This window comes from Bemisia tabaci, chromosome 8 (genome assembly GCF_918797505.1).
Source record: "Bemisia tabaci chromosome 8, PGI_BMITA_v3".
Lineage (NCBI taxonomy): Eukaryota > Metazoa > Arthropoda > Insecta > Hemiptera > Aleyrodidae > Bemisia > Bemisia tabaci.
Window position 1 is genome coordinate 36847875 of NC_092800.1, and position 17045 is coordinate 36864919.

At 36.7% G+C, this 17045-nt stretch overlaps 1 protein-coding gene across 1 annotated transcript; it reads left to right on the plus strand.

The window, feature by feature from the left end:
• Positions 1–140: 140 nt before the first annotated feature.
• Positions 141–13222, plus strand: SMC3 (structural maintenance of chromosomes 3). Its single transcript, XM_019053912.2, has 8 exons — positions 141–405; positions 1744–1819; positions 2855–2893; positions 3412–3551; positions 4889–5047; positions 6404–6515; positions 7193–7374; positions 8127–13222. The coding sequence occupies exons 1-8, from the start codon at positions 391–393 to the stop codon at positions 11013–11015; spliced, it is 3612 nt and encodes a 1203-aa protein (XP_018909457.2). The 5' UTR covers positions 141–390; the 3' UTR covers positions 11016–13222.
• The last annotated feature ends 3823 nt before the right edge of the window (positions 13223–17045 follow it).

Here is a 17045-nt window from a genome sequence, read left to right on the forward strand (position 1 = left end):
TTTAATGATCGAACTAAAATTTTGAACTCAATAAGAGTGATATGATAACTTTTTCAAAGTATTTTTCAGAGGATTTAAACTTTCGCGCTTTTTTCATAGTAGACTCTGATTGGTCATTTGCGAATCGTTGATAAAACACTGTTGTTGTATGAAAACGGCGCCATATTGATTGCGCGAAAGTGTTTCGGTTCGGCGGCAAAAGTAATTATTCATTTTTATTTTACGATGCTTGACTGAATACTTTCAATGTATTGTTTTTAACTATCAGACTAATTCCATTTATGCGCTAGTGAAGTTTTCCTCGGCCTCGAACATTGGAATATGCGTGAATCTTGAGTTTCAGGTCCACTGGTCTTCTAGGTTCCATGACCCTTTATCATCTTTCCGAAGATGTATATCAAGCAGGTATAATTGTTTTATTCAACCTTCCATCTGCTACTTGAAATTGTTTTGCTCATCCCTCACGCAATTATCTAATTAATGGCTCTCCATGACGTGCGGAATACTGCATTGTTCTGAACTGAAACACGTAGATGAAGCAGCTACGATTGTCGTACTTGCTTGTCCATTTCAATCCCGCAGCTAATTACATTGCTCACCAATGCAATCTCGCTTTCGATGAACGTCATTGGGAATGTTCAATAACCTAGTAAAGCTACAAACTTATGTGACTTAACTTAATTTGCCCACATGAATCCCTCTTGGCCACAGGCATGGGGGAATCTCGAACTCCGTTAAGTTGCACGCCACTCCTCATTACTATCCTTGCATCATTAAGTATTTGGAAATTACCGTGATTACATAGACTTATAACATAATCTAGACCGCGTGCTAGATCTGACTTATGGTGGGAGAGGCAAAACAGATAGGGGGGTAAAGATTCGTCTTATTACAAGATCCTAATGCATGGTCTAAATTGTGTTATAAGAGTATGCACAATCATTATGCCCAGGCGGTCCACAACATCAGATGTGACCTATGTAAAAATGCAATGTTTGGGAGAAGTGCAGGAATCTGTTCATCTTATGTCTACCTGGTCACACCGCCACCTATCTGAGCCAACATTTGTCTGTACATAAATGCTGAAAAACTCCAATCTCACCCCTGAAATGCATGAAAATACACTCTGAAAGTTCATAGAAAGCTCTTGTACTTTGAAGACTCAACCAAACATCCAACAGAAAATGGAGGAATTGATCCAACATACATTGCGGAAACATATTTGATTTCCATCTCGGGAAATCATGTTTCTGAATTACTACTTTTGCACTAGAAATGGCAGTATAGGTCCAGACTCATCTGAGACTCAAATTCGTATCAAAATCTTGGTTCAGAAAACTCCATTCCTCAATCTAGGGTTACTAGTTAGGAAATGCCAGGGTAAGTGACGAAAGTGTGGAGGAAATATTTTTGTATTGCCTACATTTGCTACTGAGAGTGTGTTTAACATTGCCAGAGATGAACGCTTCATGTTTGGGTCTGCAAGTAGCAATTTTTATCTCTCTTTAGTAATCCTGTGCATCCGCAATGTCTGCTAATTATACCCAAATTTGTCTGGAAATTTAATTTTCTTGGTAATTTCTGTGGCAACTGTGTAAATTAGCCCATGAAAATTCTACATCTCGCCAGACACTATTTCTTTATACTCTAGAGTAATGGCTATTTAACTTCAGCTACCTGGAACAATTTTTCCAGGCGCCACAACTCCTACTATATTTCTAATCTGTGATCACTGTGTTTCAGGTCATTATCCATGGTTTTAAAAGTTACAGAGAACAAACTGTTGTAGAACCATTTGACAAACAGCACAATGTTGTTGGTAAGTTGTCATTAGTATGCACTTTAGAATGAATCATGAGAACAAGAAAATCAAACCATATGAAGAAAATCGTATGAAATGACCTAGGTACATCTCTACTGCAAACCCGAAGTAAAAAAGTAAATTCTCATGTACCCATTCAATCAATTATTAAAGTGCTCTGCACTTAAGTATTCAGGACCAATCTAATATTTTATTCCATTCCACCCTCCAAAAAGTGTACCCTTCTTCCCAATGAAAGGAGACCTATGATGACAGGGTTTAATATTTAAAATGCTATTAAGCATCAATAAATCAAGTGCACTGTAATTTAACATGAACGAGGACGAAATGTGGAGGCCACATAAACAGGTCAAAGAATTAAGAAGTAACAGGGAGAACTCAATGGTAAGGGTAGCGCTTGTAACTGAGGAAATGGCATGTTTTTCGTCAAATTGTGACTGATTGTATTTTAAGATTTGGCAGGAAAGAAGGAATCGCTGAAAATATGGGGGAAGAGGGGGTTTTGAAAATGGCAAGACGAAGTGAGAAAAGGGAAGTCTAAGAACTTTCTGCATCCCTGGAACATTATGTACTACGGTGCAGAAACAAAGCAAGCTTCATAACTTTGATAAAAATAGACTTACCAAAGGTGAGTCTATTTTTATCAAATTTAAATAGTAGCTTTGACTATCATGCGAGCATATCATGTCTTGTATTTGTATTGATTTGCTTCAAAAGCCTAGTAACGGAACCAATATTTTTCTCCAAGGCCCAGGTGCCAAAATCCAAGTTTCAACAAAAGAGAGCAAGAAACTGTACCGTTTGGCGTTCCCTCAATCTTTCGAGCTCAACATCTTTTTTTTAAAGAATTTTGAAACTGATCTCAATTATTACGCTAAATGGTGCACTTATATCATGTATCCTACATTTTTCTTGAAACTTGGATTTTGGGGCTTAGACTCCTAAGAAAAATATTAGTCCAATTTAGGCAGTGCAGCCATACCGCTAACGTTTTGGATACAAGCTAATTTTGTTTCTTTTGTATTTTTACAGTTGGTCGTAATGGTTCTGGGAAGAGTAATTTCTTCTACGGTAAGCATCAGAATTGTTCTATCTCACAATTGACTAGTCCAATTATTTAGTATGAACAGATGACATTTTAACAGGTAGCACTCTTTAGTATTCTAGAAAATAAGTCACTAGCAGTTTTGATCTATTTTGCACCAAAAAGGACATGAAGTTGCCTTATTATCCGGCAGTTTTGTTCCCAGAACATAAAAGATAAGAATTTCAAGTGGCTTTTTCTGGAAATTATGCTCTTTAAATACAAGCTTCAAACCACTGTAATCCTGGTTTGGTTTGAAATTTGCAAGTGTTTTTTGGTTGCAAAGGTTAGTAGAACAACTCAATTTTGAGTTTTCGTGGACAAAGGTCCTGTTCCCTGTAAATAGCCGTGTATCTATAATTGATGATAAGTCAAGAAAAATTCTGTGACTACTAAGCAGTGTTTTTCATACTGGCATGCTTTTTTTGCGATTTACAATTGCAACACTCAGTCTCCCCAGCGTAATCAATTTTGAAGTTGTTCATGTTTTCTTTTATTGTTTCAGCCATCCAGTTTGTATTGAGTGATGAATTCTCACATCTTCATCATGAGCAAAGGCAGGCCCTACTTCATGAGGGTACTGGGCCACGAGTTGTCACAGCCTACGTCGAGATCATATTCGACAACTCAGATAACCGGCTTCCGGTAAACTTAACAGAATTTTACTTCACACTACTGAAGTCTATTTACTAGTCAAATTCCCGAATACTTGTTTTCAAAGAAAGAGTAATTTTTTTACTAATGTCTTTTGTTTCATTTACTGAAGTCTTTGAAACATGAGAAGAATGATACATTGTTTTCTATTAGTAACAGGGTGGTTGAATTTTGCTGGATTTGCACCATTCTGGAAGTCAAAAGCCAGAAAAAAAACAATAATTAGAAGTAGAGTTACAATGAACTGTAATAAATTTAGTGCAAGACTAAGAAGGATACTGCTCAGCTCCAGCAGTTGCATCGGAGGTGCATCACAGGTATCCTAGAACTGGGGAAAGAAAAGAAGAAACAAATGTCACATCCAAAAATTGTACCATTCAACAGATATTTACATGTTAACCAATGGGCCAACTGATGATTGATGCATCCAGACTGATGTTACTTTTGTCTCCTCTTTTCTTTCCCCAGTTCTGTCAAGAGACTAACACTGGTTTGACTCACATTTGAGGACATTAGTTAGTCATTCCCAATTAGATTGCAGCTTAGCTCCTTGCAAAATCCTTGATGCCGTTAAAACGGTGTTTTGGATGGATGGTATTTCTCTCCAATGTCTTCTCACTCCTTTGTATATTAAGTTGGAGTATTTTTGTTGTCTTATTTGTTTTTATTTAAGGAACTTAGTCACCTAACCATTGCCATTTTTAGCCCTGTGTGGAATTGTAAAACAGGGGTGACACATTTTTTCAAATCATGTCGTTGCCAAAGTATATTTCATGGAAGGAGAGACTGAAAATGAGCAATTTCTTATGCAGATTGTGAAGTTCGGAGTGAATTTCAAACTTACTTGATGTGTAGGGATGTTCAAACGAATTCTTGCCAGAACCCTATTGGTAATAGGGAGGGGTAAAATAGGGGGTAAAATAGATGTACACATGGCAACAGCTTATTTTTGTCAGCTACGAAAACTCAGATTGCTATCGGTAGGAGCGCTCTTATCATAACTTTTTCTTGACAGAACTGTTTCAGTAGATTACGGACAACCGATAGAACAGCCCTAACTTGATTCGCATATTGTAATTTCAGTCTTTTTTTCATCAGAAGTTAATCATTTTGCTCCAGCAAAAGTTTTTGAAAAAGAGGTAAAACTGCTTTTTGCTCAGTACTCTTCCAAAATTGATGATGTCTACGCATTGACGTTTGACTTTTAATTAATACAATTTAAAGGGCAGTGTGCTAAACCCTCCATATTGTGAGCGAGTTGGCCTCAACTCCTAATCTTTTTGAGCCAATATCCCAAATAATTGAATCTTCTCTCTTTTGTTTCCCAGATCGAGAAAAATGAAATCGTCCTTAGACGTGTAATCGGTGCAAAGAAAGATCAGTATTTCTTGAACAAGAAACTAGTCACCCGATCAGATGTTGTGAACCTCCTCGAATCGGCCGGATTCTCCCGTTCCAACCCGTACTACATAGTCAAGCAAGGAAAGGTATGTGTGCTTTCAATTAGTATTTATTATTGTATTTTTCATCTGATTATTCTGATAATTAAAAGCAAACTTCTGAGCAGTGTTGTCAATCTTGCCCGTCACAGGCAGGAGCCGAGGAGGGAACTTATGTTGAAGTCTGTCAAATTTAAAAATATTTCATTTTCATACTTTTGTAAATATTCCATTCACTATTATAAAAATGAATGCATGCATTTAATGGGTCACTAAACCATGAACGAATTTTGACTTGCGAATATAGTTTTCTGAAGGAAAATTACGCTTAGAACACGATGCGCACATTAAAAACGCGAACAAATTAACTCAATAACCGAGAAATGCGCAGTTCAAATCGCTCAACTTATACGCAAATTTAAAACGCCCCGGTTTCGCGCTGCGCCGAATGATGTCATCCGGCACCAATCAGAAGCGGGCACGGGTTTCCACGGCTTCCGTCAAATGTCTATCTACTCTTCGTATATGAAAACATTACTAAGGTCGAAATCATATCTTTTGAATTCAAGACTTGAATCTCATTCATATGTTAGCTGTAATAAACGAGCAACAATTCCACATTGAAACACGTTTTATTTTAACAAACATCAGAGGAAAATGAGAGAAGATTGCGATATGACTATCGCAGTGCGTCAACACCGTCAGTTTCCCGCCATTCGGGTGCGTTTAAAATGTCTTGCAGTTTTTAGATTTTTCAAAAGCGGGTTTCTCCGCGATTTCGGCTCCATAAAATTGCGGAAAAATCACCACGTTATCTACTCACATTGTACTTTCAGAATATTCAATAAAATAAACAAGGTTTAGTGACCCATTGTAATATTTACGGAATATCACTCATGATTCCTTTTCTCAAAGATAAAAACTAGCAACAGAGATTCTAAAACTCTGCAACCAAGAAATGCCCTTTTTGCACCCAGTGCCTCAATTAATTAAACAATTTTGTATACATCATTTAATTTTATTACATAATTAGGATTGGAAAGTTCCTGCCAGTTCCTTGGTGACTGCCTTGCATGTCAGTAACTCCATCAATATTAATGGTTGGTTATTTTTTGAGCTGTTTCCACATCTTCCAGCAAAATTATGTCATCATCCAGGAATTGTACTCCTATTTTTTTAGCTTGTCAACATGTATTCTAAGCAAAGCTCAAGTAGTACCTCTAGTACTAGCAGTATTTTTCGGATCTCAAACTTTAACCAATTTCTTAATTCCTGGCCCCAAGTTCAGCTTCCCCCTTATTTTCAAACAGGACTATGGATTTTAAATAGCAATCATCCATAGCCTCCAAATCATTTTATTTACTGATACGCTTTTAATCAAATATATTTTCTTGTTTTCCTCAGATCAATCAAATGGCCACTGCCCCTGATTCTCAAAGGCTGAAACTACTCCAGGAAGTAGCTGGTACTCGAGTGTACGATGAACGGAAGGAAGAATCCATGGGCATTTTAAAAGGTGAGTGGGCATTTGATGCAAAATTTCTAATACCAGTCAAAGAATTTGTGAAGTGGCATTTGGTGCATAAAATTCGAATAATAGTTGAAGAATTTAAGTACCTATCAGTAAAGAAAATCTAGAAATATATGCAGATATGACACTATAAATTTTTTCCTAGCGTGAGTGCTGGTGTTTTTGTTGGATCGAAACAAATTTAGCATGTCGGCCTCCTAGGGTGTAGAGGTTGTAGTGATGGCTCTCTGGTCCTAGAGATCCTGGGTCCAATTCCCAGTCATGTGACCCCAGTTTGATGATCTGAAACAACAGTTGCTAGAGACTGGTTGTATGGACTGAGGAAGGATGGGGTTCTAACTGAAAAAATGCAGGATTACCCCCTGTCTAGTACTTAAATTAATGTAGACAGCAGCACTAAATGATACATTCAAAATGTCTAAAATGGCAGCCAACTCATTTTGCATTTTACGGAGGGATGACAAATTCGTAATTTTGACACGCTCTAAAGGGCTACACAACAGTTGTATGCAACGCACGTATTCAAGAAAGTCTTTCCGAAAATCTTTTTTGCCGCTCTTGAAGGTCTTTCATTTGATGGATGTTCTTTTGCTCAACATGAAGACATTTCAATTTTATCATGAATTTCTAGCCCTAAGTTTTGACCTTCTGTTTGTTCACAGATTCAGAAGATAAGATAGATAAAATCAAGGAATACCTACGGACCATCGATGAACGTCTCGGAACCTTAAAAGATGAGAAAGAAGAACTGAAGGAGTATCAGAAATGGGATAGGATGAGACGGTCTCTTGAGTACTGTATCCACGACAGAGAGCTAAAAGACACTAAAAGAAAGCTAGATGAGGTAAACAATGCATATCCTGCAGAAGTTATCACTTTAGAACTAACCAGAAATTCTCTTATTTAGAAAAAAAATTGAATTTTGTAATTTTTTTCTGTACCTATTTCTTGTTTCCTTACAAAGCTTTTATCGATTTATCTCTATGACGACAAAATTTGGCCATCGCACCGAATTAAGTTTCTATCTGGAAAACTGTAAAAATGCAACCAGTTCACAGGAAAATCTATACAAAAGGCAGATTTTTGTGAATTCAATGAACTTTTAATAGAATCTTGCTTGGAAAATGAAGGATATCCTCTTGAGCTAATAAGTAAACGTTATATTGTTAAGATGAAATCGTATGGATTCCAAAAGGATACAGCGCTGGCAAAATTCAATTATTGTTTTACATTGCTCTTTATGACCTCCCGAGCTCTATGTAGCTTGAAAAATGAAAGCTATGCAACTTAAAAATTTCATTGGTGAAACTACAAAAGTGCTTATCTCAGTTTGCAGTGCTGCATTTTTCCTGTGATACTTTATTTTTGAACTGACAAAAGACTCAGCATCATCTCTTTAAGACTTCTCTGGTTTTACTTTTTTCTTTATGAAGAGTATTCTGTGAAAATATCTAGCAATAGTGTTGGTTTGTTTTTCTTCGATAAAGTAAAATGGGAGTGGAGAATTTGAAACACCGCAAATGAGATCCTTGTTTTTGCAGTTTTACAATTGATTTGCAGAATACTAGTATTAATATGTAATTAATTGTGTTTCAGTTGATGGAGAAAGTCAACAATTTTGATGAAGAGCAGAAAAGACTTCAAGCAGAGGTCAAGGCAGCAAGTGAAGGTGCGAAAAATGCGGCACGGAAGCTAAAAGAAGCCAAAAAAGATGTTCAGCAAGCAAAAGAAGATAGGGATTCACTTTTAATAGAGCAACAACAGCTACTCAAAGACAAAACAAAGTTAGAACTCACTATTAAGGATTTATCAGACGATGTGAAAGGTGATAATGAATCCAGAGATAGAGCAGAAAAAGAACTTGACAAACTGAAGCAAACGATAACGCAGAAAGAAGCAATGCTTGAAGAAATCAAGCCGCAGTATGAAGCGATGAAGAAGAAGGAGGAGGACTGCACCCGTGAGCTCGCGCTCAAAGAACAGAAACGGAAGGAGCTCTATGCAAAGCAAGGTCGTGGAAGCCAGTTCACGTCTAAAGAAGACAGAGACAAGTGGATTGAGAAAGAACTGAAATCTCTGAAGAAGCAAATCAAGGATAAGAGTGAGCATCGCGACCGGTTACAGGAAGATCTTGAAAAAGATGCAAAGAAATACGCTGAGTTAGAGCAAAAAATTGAGCAGCAAACAATTGAATTGGAACGACAACGAGTTTCAATAGACGAGTATAATAAAAAACAGTATGAATTGAAGAAGCAGAAAGACCAGCATCAAAGTGTGAGGAATGATCTTTGGAAGAAAGAAAGCGACCTGCAGAGCAGGATCACGACTCTTAAAGAAGAGTTGGCGAAGGCAGATCAAAACTTGAGGAGCATGGTCGGTAAAGCAATCTTGAACGGTCGTGACAGTGTAGGAAAAGTTCTGCGAACGATGCGTGAAAGAGGTGGTAGAGATGCTGATAGAGCCAATGGGTATTATGGCCAGGTTATAGAGAATTTCAAGTGTGATACGACAATTTACACTGCGGTTGAAGTCACTGCTGGGGCAAGGCTCTTTTTCCACATAGTTGAATCTGATGAAGTCGGAACTGCAATTCTAAGAGAAATCAATCGGCAGAATTTGCCAGGAGAAGTCACTTTCATGCCTAAAAATCGATTGGTTGTTAAGGACATGAGGTATCCTTCTTCTGACCATGCAATTCCGATGGTCAGCAAGCTAACGTACGATAGTCAGTTTGATGTTGCTATGAAATATATCTTTGGTAAAACCCTCATTTGCAGGAATCTCGAACGAGCGACAGAAATTTCCAAAGAGTACATGCTTGATTGTATCACAATTGATGGAGATTCTGTCTCATCAAAAGGAACCCTCACCGGTGGTTACTACAAAAGTAATCGCTCGAAATTAGAGATGCAGAAAAATCGTGCAGACTACATCAAGCAAATCAAAGATCTCGAAATAGAGTTGACTGAGCTCCGCGATAATCTCAAAAAGTGTGAGAAAGATATCAACTATGCCGTGTCTGAAATGCAAAAGAGTGAAACAAAGAACAGCAAGGCGAAGACCAACTTTGACGTTGTGAAAGGTGACATCCGACTGATGAAGGAAGAGCTGGCTGGAATTGACCGTTACAAGGGACCAAAGGAAAGATCATTAGCACAGTGTAAGGCAAGTTTGGAAGCTATGATGTCCACGCAAGAAGGGCTGGAATCGGAGCTCCATCAAGATCTTCTTTCTCAGCTCTCGGTCCATGACCAAGTTGAAATGGACAAACTGAATGATGATATCAGGCGTCTGACTCAGGAAAACAAAAACGCCTTTGCATCACGTATGAAGCTAGAGGCTGACAAAAACAAGTTGGATAATTTGCTCACGAATAATTTAAGACGGCGTCGAGATGAGTTGATGCAAGCATTGCAAGAAATCACGGTTGAAGAGCGGAAGCAAACTTTAGCCAATAGTAAACTAGAGCTTAACGGAGTCGAGAGCCGCATTGAACAGTTAAATAAGGAACTTAAACTGGTTGAGAAGAAAGTTCATGAAGCTGTGAAAAAGCAGAAAATCGAGCAGGAAGAACTGGAAAACTGGCGCGGTAAGGAAAAAGATGCGCAAGACAAGCTTGACTCCGACTCGCGTGACTTGTCAAAAGTAAACAACAAACAGGCAATGTTGCGCACAAAAATTGAAGAATGTACGACCAAAATCAATGAGCTTGGATCGTTACCACAGAAAGATATGATCGACAAGTATATGGCATACACACAAAAGAATTTGTTCAAAGAGCTAGAAAAAGCAAACAGCCAGTTGAAAAAGTACAGTCATGTAAATAAGAAAGCTTTGGACCAGTTTATGAGCTTCTCCGAGCAAAAAGAAAAACTAGAGAAACGGAAGGAAGAATTAGATCGAGGTGAGGAGAAAATCCGAGAGCTCATGAATGTTTTAGAACAGCGGAAGGTGGATGCTATCAACTTTACTTTCAAACAAGTATCAATGAACTTCTCTAGCATTTTTAAGAAGCTTGTTCCCAGCGGTCATGCACAGTTGGTAATGAAATCTAGTGACGGCACAGAGCAAACAAGTCAGCATGACTCACGGGATGTAAATATTTACGATTATGCAGGAGTTATGATCCGCGTTTCTTTTGCTGGCGGTGGAGAGATGAAGGAAATGAATCAGTTGTCCGGAGGTCAAAAATCACTGGTCGCCCTTGCGTTGATCTTCGCCATCCAGAAATGTGATCCAGCTCCCTTTTATCTCTTTGATGAAATTGATCAAGCCTTAGACGCACAGCACAGAAAAGCGGTTGCCGATATGATCCACGAAATGTCCAAGGAAGCTCAGTTCATCACAACCACTTTCCGGCCAGAATTATTGGCGCATGCTAACAAGTTTTATGGTGTTAAATTTAGGAACAAAGTCAGTCACGTTGAGTGTGTTAGCCGTGAAGATGCGTACGATTTCATTGAGGATGATACTACTCACGGTTAATTCCATTTTCAATTCGTGGTTTATGCAAAGAACTCTCAAGTTTGTGACATTGTTTTTATCTAATTCTTCAGTTTTTACTGTAAAACCGACTATATCTCCTCTCTGTGTGCTGACAGAAGACTTATGTTAAAAGTTGACTGATTTTATGAAGTAGCATCAATTTTAATTTTTAAATTTCAGTAGTCTATCACTGGAAAGAAACTATGCATACTTTTTTACACTGGATGGTTGCTACTTGGCCTTACTGTCTTGGCTTACATGATTTGAAGCATTTTTTCTGCATAAATACTATCAAAATTCATCTGACTGTGCCAATATAGCCCTTCATATAGGGTTGCAAGAAACCTGTAGTAGAAAGCAAGATCGAGAAATATTTGAGACCTTGAATTAGGAAATTTCTCAAGTAACTCTGTCAAGAATCGAAAACATAATAAACTCGTCCACCAGCGCAATCAATCAGTTCCTCATTCACCAATGTTTGTGGGATCATCACTGCTCTCCAATCGCAGAAAAAATTGATCTCTCAGTTTATTTCTCAAAAAATTCAGTGAAGCCTCTTGATAACCTCTTTTTTTTTCCTTCTTTTGTATTTCGTAAATATCAGTCATTAATTGTGCCAATAAGCCAAAGAAATTGCTTGAACCAGAACATATATTTCATCTTGTCAAAATTAATCTCTCTCTGTGGCAGAGAAGTAGCATAAAATCATTGAATTATTGATGTTTATTTCTTCAAGACCCTTATTTGACTTTATTTCCTTATCTTGTTTGTTTTCTCTTTTCTTTTCAATTCACTTTTGTTTACACCTACTTGAGATGATTCATCTCCTCAATTGTCTATTTCTCTAATATTAATTTGCTGAGCTTGGGAGAAATCAGAATAATTAGGCTTTGAAAATTTAAAAGCACTCAGGAGTTAGTCGAAATTCAGTTGTTGTAATATTTTTCTTCTTCTGTTGTAATGCTATTCTGAATTTTTCACTGTTTTTCCTTAAGTTGTGTGGTTGCCATTGGATGCTGAAACTCGTCAAATGCTGTCGCATGTTTTTAACTTTTCATTGTATAGGTTTACTTTATTTTACTCTTTTGATGATCCTCATAATTTTACTTTTTTATATTCTAGAGAGCACGCTCTGGAAAGGAGATGTTGTACGAAGAATCGGAAGAGCTCTGACCTCTCTTTAAGTTGGCATAGTACAAATTTTTTGATCACCAATCGACTAATTTAGTGACAACGCCATTAGGTATTAGATATGTTCAATGGTTCCACTCAGAACCAATGACCTGTTTTGATGTTGATTGTTTTGCTGCACTTCTTGAGCAGGGCACAATTCAACAACAATATATCAAATGACGTCACCACTAAATCAGTCTGAAGAAAATTAATTGTTGGGTTAATCATAGAATCTAACAAAGAACTGTTAAACTCAATTGACCTCAACCTGGAAAATGTAGTTTTCGTTTCACCTTGATTTGTGCATAAGCTGAGTCTGTGATTTAAAACAATTTGCCTTCGATCATGTATGTAATTTCTCTCCATCATTTTTAAATTTACTGTTTTTCTAACATTGACCATTAATTTTTATGATTTGGCTGATGCTTTTAAAATATCGAATGGGTGATCAAGAGTGGCTGATATTTGATGTTGAGTCTTGGCATATTTAGATTTTTCCACCATGCATGACTTATCACTGCCGCCCATGATATACGTCATGAAAGATATATGTTTACCTACCCCAAGGATGAGAGGACCACGCATCCCATGTGCTACACCTGTCTCAATTTAAAGATTTTTTATTGTAATAACTAAAGACCTTGGTTTTTCACTGCGTCTAAAAAAAGTTTTCTTATCCCTAACTGAAAGCCGTAAACAGCCTTTCTAAAAAGTTATATTTTAATTACACGTTTTAAGGTGTGATGCTTTTTGTAAGGTCGTGATGAATTTTAATAACAAGGACAGATTGTAGATACTTGGTGTACATGGAAGCTTTGTCTATGTTGGTGAATCAAATGCAATTGCATTTGGAGCTTTTTGAGAGGCTGAAAGTTCGCCTCAAGTTTAGCGGAAGTTTGCCTGCATAGATAATGCATTTTGCTTTTCAGGTTCGACTCGGAACACATTTCCTTCTTGTAATCTAGTTGTTTCCATTTTATATAAAAACGTGTAAATATTTTAAATAAATGAATTATTGTATGTATTTTTTAGAAGATATGTCTTGTTTTTTTTTTTCTCATCAGTATACTTCTCTCGAGTATTTCATATAACAAAAATGACAGTTTCATAATGAATGAAAATTAAATATTCAAATGCATGTACAGCATTTAGCAGAAAGGAACAAACAGGATCACACTTTTTTTTCAATATTGAGCAACTTCTGTTTTGCTTTAAAAAGTACTCAACATGTTCTCAGAAATAAAATTTATACAATGGTTTTTTCGGCAAGAAGACCAAACCCATTTGCTATTCTAGGCATTTTTGAAGATAAAAAAGAAAATGCTTGATTTTTAATATAACACCGCAATTGCATTAATTCCCTTCTGCTAAATGCGATCCATGTAGCCCAGAAAAAATTCAATCAATTCTTCAAACTTTAAAAACAAGATTCACATGCCTACTCTTGGTAAAAAGGACATCTTTCCAAAGCTTTCAGTTGCTACGCAGTCAAAATAGCCGGACGTTAAGTTTTACGTGTTTCTTGTTGGCAGGTTTCAAGTTTGCCATTTGCACTGACTCTTCATCACTGTGATCTTGAAGCAAAAAAAGAAAAAAAAATGCGACGAAAATGTACCCAAAAATGGTTTGCGGGGGCACAAGTTGCACCGGGGGAAGGGGGGGGGGGGATATACACGTGGACTTAGAATCGAGAAAAATCAAAATCTTGACTGATCCTAATTTCGAGACATCGCAATTTGAAATTTTCGTAGTAAATGCAAGTTTTCTACTGATTTTGATCCGCTTTTCTAATTCTTTGTCCATTGAATCAGTATATGTTTATTAATTCGTTTGATTTATGTCAATGGAACTCATACCCTCTCATTACATGCAGACTACCGATTATACTATTTTGTTCTTTCTTTTTTTTTTAACTTAACAATTCGCCTTCTGCTGCGTATTGTTGTTACGAATGCGTGCTGATTTTAGCCTCAGCTCATTACATTCTTGACTCTCTGAAGTGTTTAATGTGCGAAAGGAATTCGCCTTCAGTTGCGTCTGCAGCAATTGTTGTTAACAACATGTTGTGCGTGCTGATTTAAACTCATTACATACTCGACTCTCTGAAGGCGTTTTATGCGTGTAAGTAGCGCAGTCTGTCGGAGAACGAACAAAGTAGAAATTACGCGATTCATTCAGTTTCACTTCTGATGCTCTCCAACAGGGTGCTCTACTTTTGCACATTAAACGCCTTCAGAGAGTCAAGTATGTAATAAGCTGAGATCAGCACGCACAACATATTCGTAACAACAATTGCTGCGGACGGAGCTGAAGGCGAATTGAAAACAACCGTATAATTCACGTTGAGAAACATGTTAGCTCTTTAATGAATATTGTTAGGTATCAAAAGAGAGGTATATTTTATAGTCTTTATATGAGGGATTCTCGAAATACTTTTCACCATCAACTAAAACATAGATTAAGTTTAAATGCAAAATAAAATAATAGCAAAAATAAAAAAAATTGCGATATCTCGAAATTAGGATCAGTCATGATTTTTATTTTTCGCGATTTTAAGTCCACACGTACCATTGACTCACTCTCTGCAAACCGTTTTCAGGTACATTTTTATCATGTTTTTTTTTAATGGTTTAAGACCACTGTATCATATTAAAAAACAAAAAAAAAAAAAAAAACTTGTTTGACCAATCCTCGTCAGCTTTACTCTTAAAGAAACTCCTGTATTTTAAGGTGAATCTACAGCAAGAAATTTTAGAGCAACCTTCAAGATATTAGGCACTTTGCTAAAATACTTGTTTCATGTGAAATTTTTGGCAGCAAAAGGATAGATCACACCCTGAGACATGCATCAGCTGTTTTACCCAAAGATTCTATTTTGTAAATCCTAAAATAAAGCTGAAAGTATACAAATGCGAAAATTAAATTTTTGACTGATCGATTACAACATTTGTCATTTGCACACTCTCAGCTTTACTTACGAATGCACGAAAAAGATTCCACAGAAAAAAACAGTTAAGATGTGCCTTAAAGCGTTTTCGATCGAAAATTTGTTTGATATCTCAATGTTTGTTTGTTTTCGATGTAGATTCACCCAGTACTAGATTGCCAGGTTGAATTACATAGTGCTAATCGTAGTCTGTTGGATAAGATCAGTTGATTTAGAAAAATGGTGGGTACAAATTAATGAGATAAGAATAAGACACACATTTTGTAAAAATTATATTTATAGGATTAAGAAGGAAAACAAGAAAATGATTGCACAAATTTAAAATTTTAAAGAATTTGAAAAATAAGGTCTAATTTTGACTTGATAATCATTTTAAAACGTCTCTCACTGCTATTTACATTGTTCAAAAGTCTCTTACTACTAAGCACGCATAGGAAACGAAAGTTTTGAACCAAACATTGCATTCTAAATTTGATTCCAATCACTTTGTACAAGGAATTACGTACGTTTACAACTAAGAATTTGTTGACACAGAAAAATAAGCAGTGCCTTAAAAAAAATGCCCTCGCAAATAGTATCAACACTTGATTTCACTGGTAAAAAAAAGAAAAAACAAGTAAGTCACTTTTTAAACAAAAGCAAGCAACATTTGCCGTAACTTAACAGCTAGAACAGGTAAGTTATCTCACTTTTAACGCATTTAAAAACTAGATAGACATCTATGAACATTTATCTAAAAATAGATGATCAAACAGTAAGCCATGTAGGAAGGTGAACTTTTAGCAAGACATCTCTCATTGAGCAGGCCTTGGGATGGAAGTGGAAACTTTTCTGTTTTCTGAAGCATTTCCGGGAAACTAAGGGTGATCCAAGTGATCCAGGGACTAGACTGCTACACGGTCTGTGTCTTTGAGGAGCAATAATTATCATAATGCACAAGTTAATGCAAGACACTGATTCATAAGGTGTAGCAACATTAATACTAAGCACCTGGCATGACATCAAATTTGTGAAAATTCGTTGAAAAAATACACTGGCTACCTCTCTCATACACATCGAGTCAATGAGCAATGTCCGTTATGGTGGTTTCCAATATAAATTTTCGATATATCCTTACAAAGATGTCTACTATTTAGTATTAATGCTGCTACCTGTTAAGGATCAGTTTCTTGCATTGACTTGTACATTTCAATAATTATTGTTTCTCTAAGATACAGACCGTGGAGCGGCGCAATGTGATAGCAGTTCTTCTCCCTGGATCTCTTGGAATCACCTTTAAAAAGGGGGAAAAAATCACATGAAAAACATTAATTGTTTGCACCTAAATGGAAAACAGGATCTTTTCCGGGAATTGCTGTTGCAGGCACTCAACTTTCCAGCAAAACTTTTATCCCTCCGCAGGTCTTGCTCGACATTTCTGCACCTAGCCTCATTCACCTCAATCTGCTTAGCATTATTTCATGACATAAATTCCTATGAAACAATGGAAGGAATTGCTGCAAAGCATACAAATAAAGGAGCCAATTTCAAAAAAACGGGCAACATGAATTTACAGAGAAAATTAAGCATCTTACTTAGTTCTTAAGCTTCGTTTTGGGGTACATTTACCTTCATGCATAAATTTTCACTTTAAGGTCCTGGAAACGTATCATGACTCAATTGCCAGGCCATTCTTTTTTGACAGAGACACTACATAAAGATCACTAATTCAAAACATCCATATACGGTGAACATGGTTTAAAATGCTACTATCTTCCTTCCTCTGAAGATATTGTGTTTCTGCCTAAAGGAATAAAAGGACATACCATTCTATCACGGAGCAGGATTTGCTGCTGCTTTCTTGGCGACAGACAAGAGGGAGAGTTGAAAGTGTCAATTTCCATCTCTAATTTTAGGAGTAAGTTTCTTTC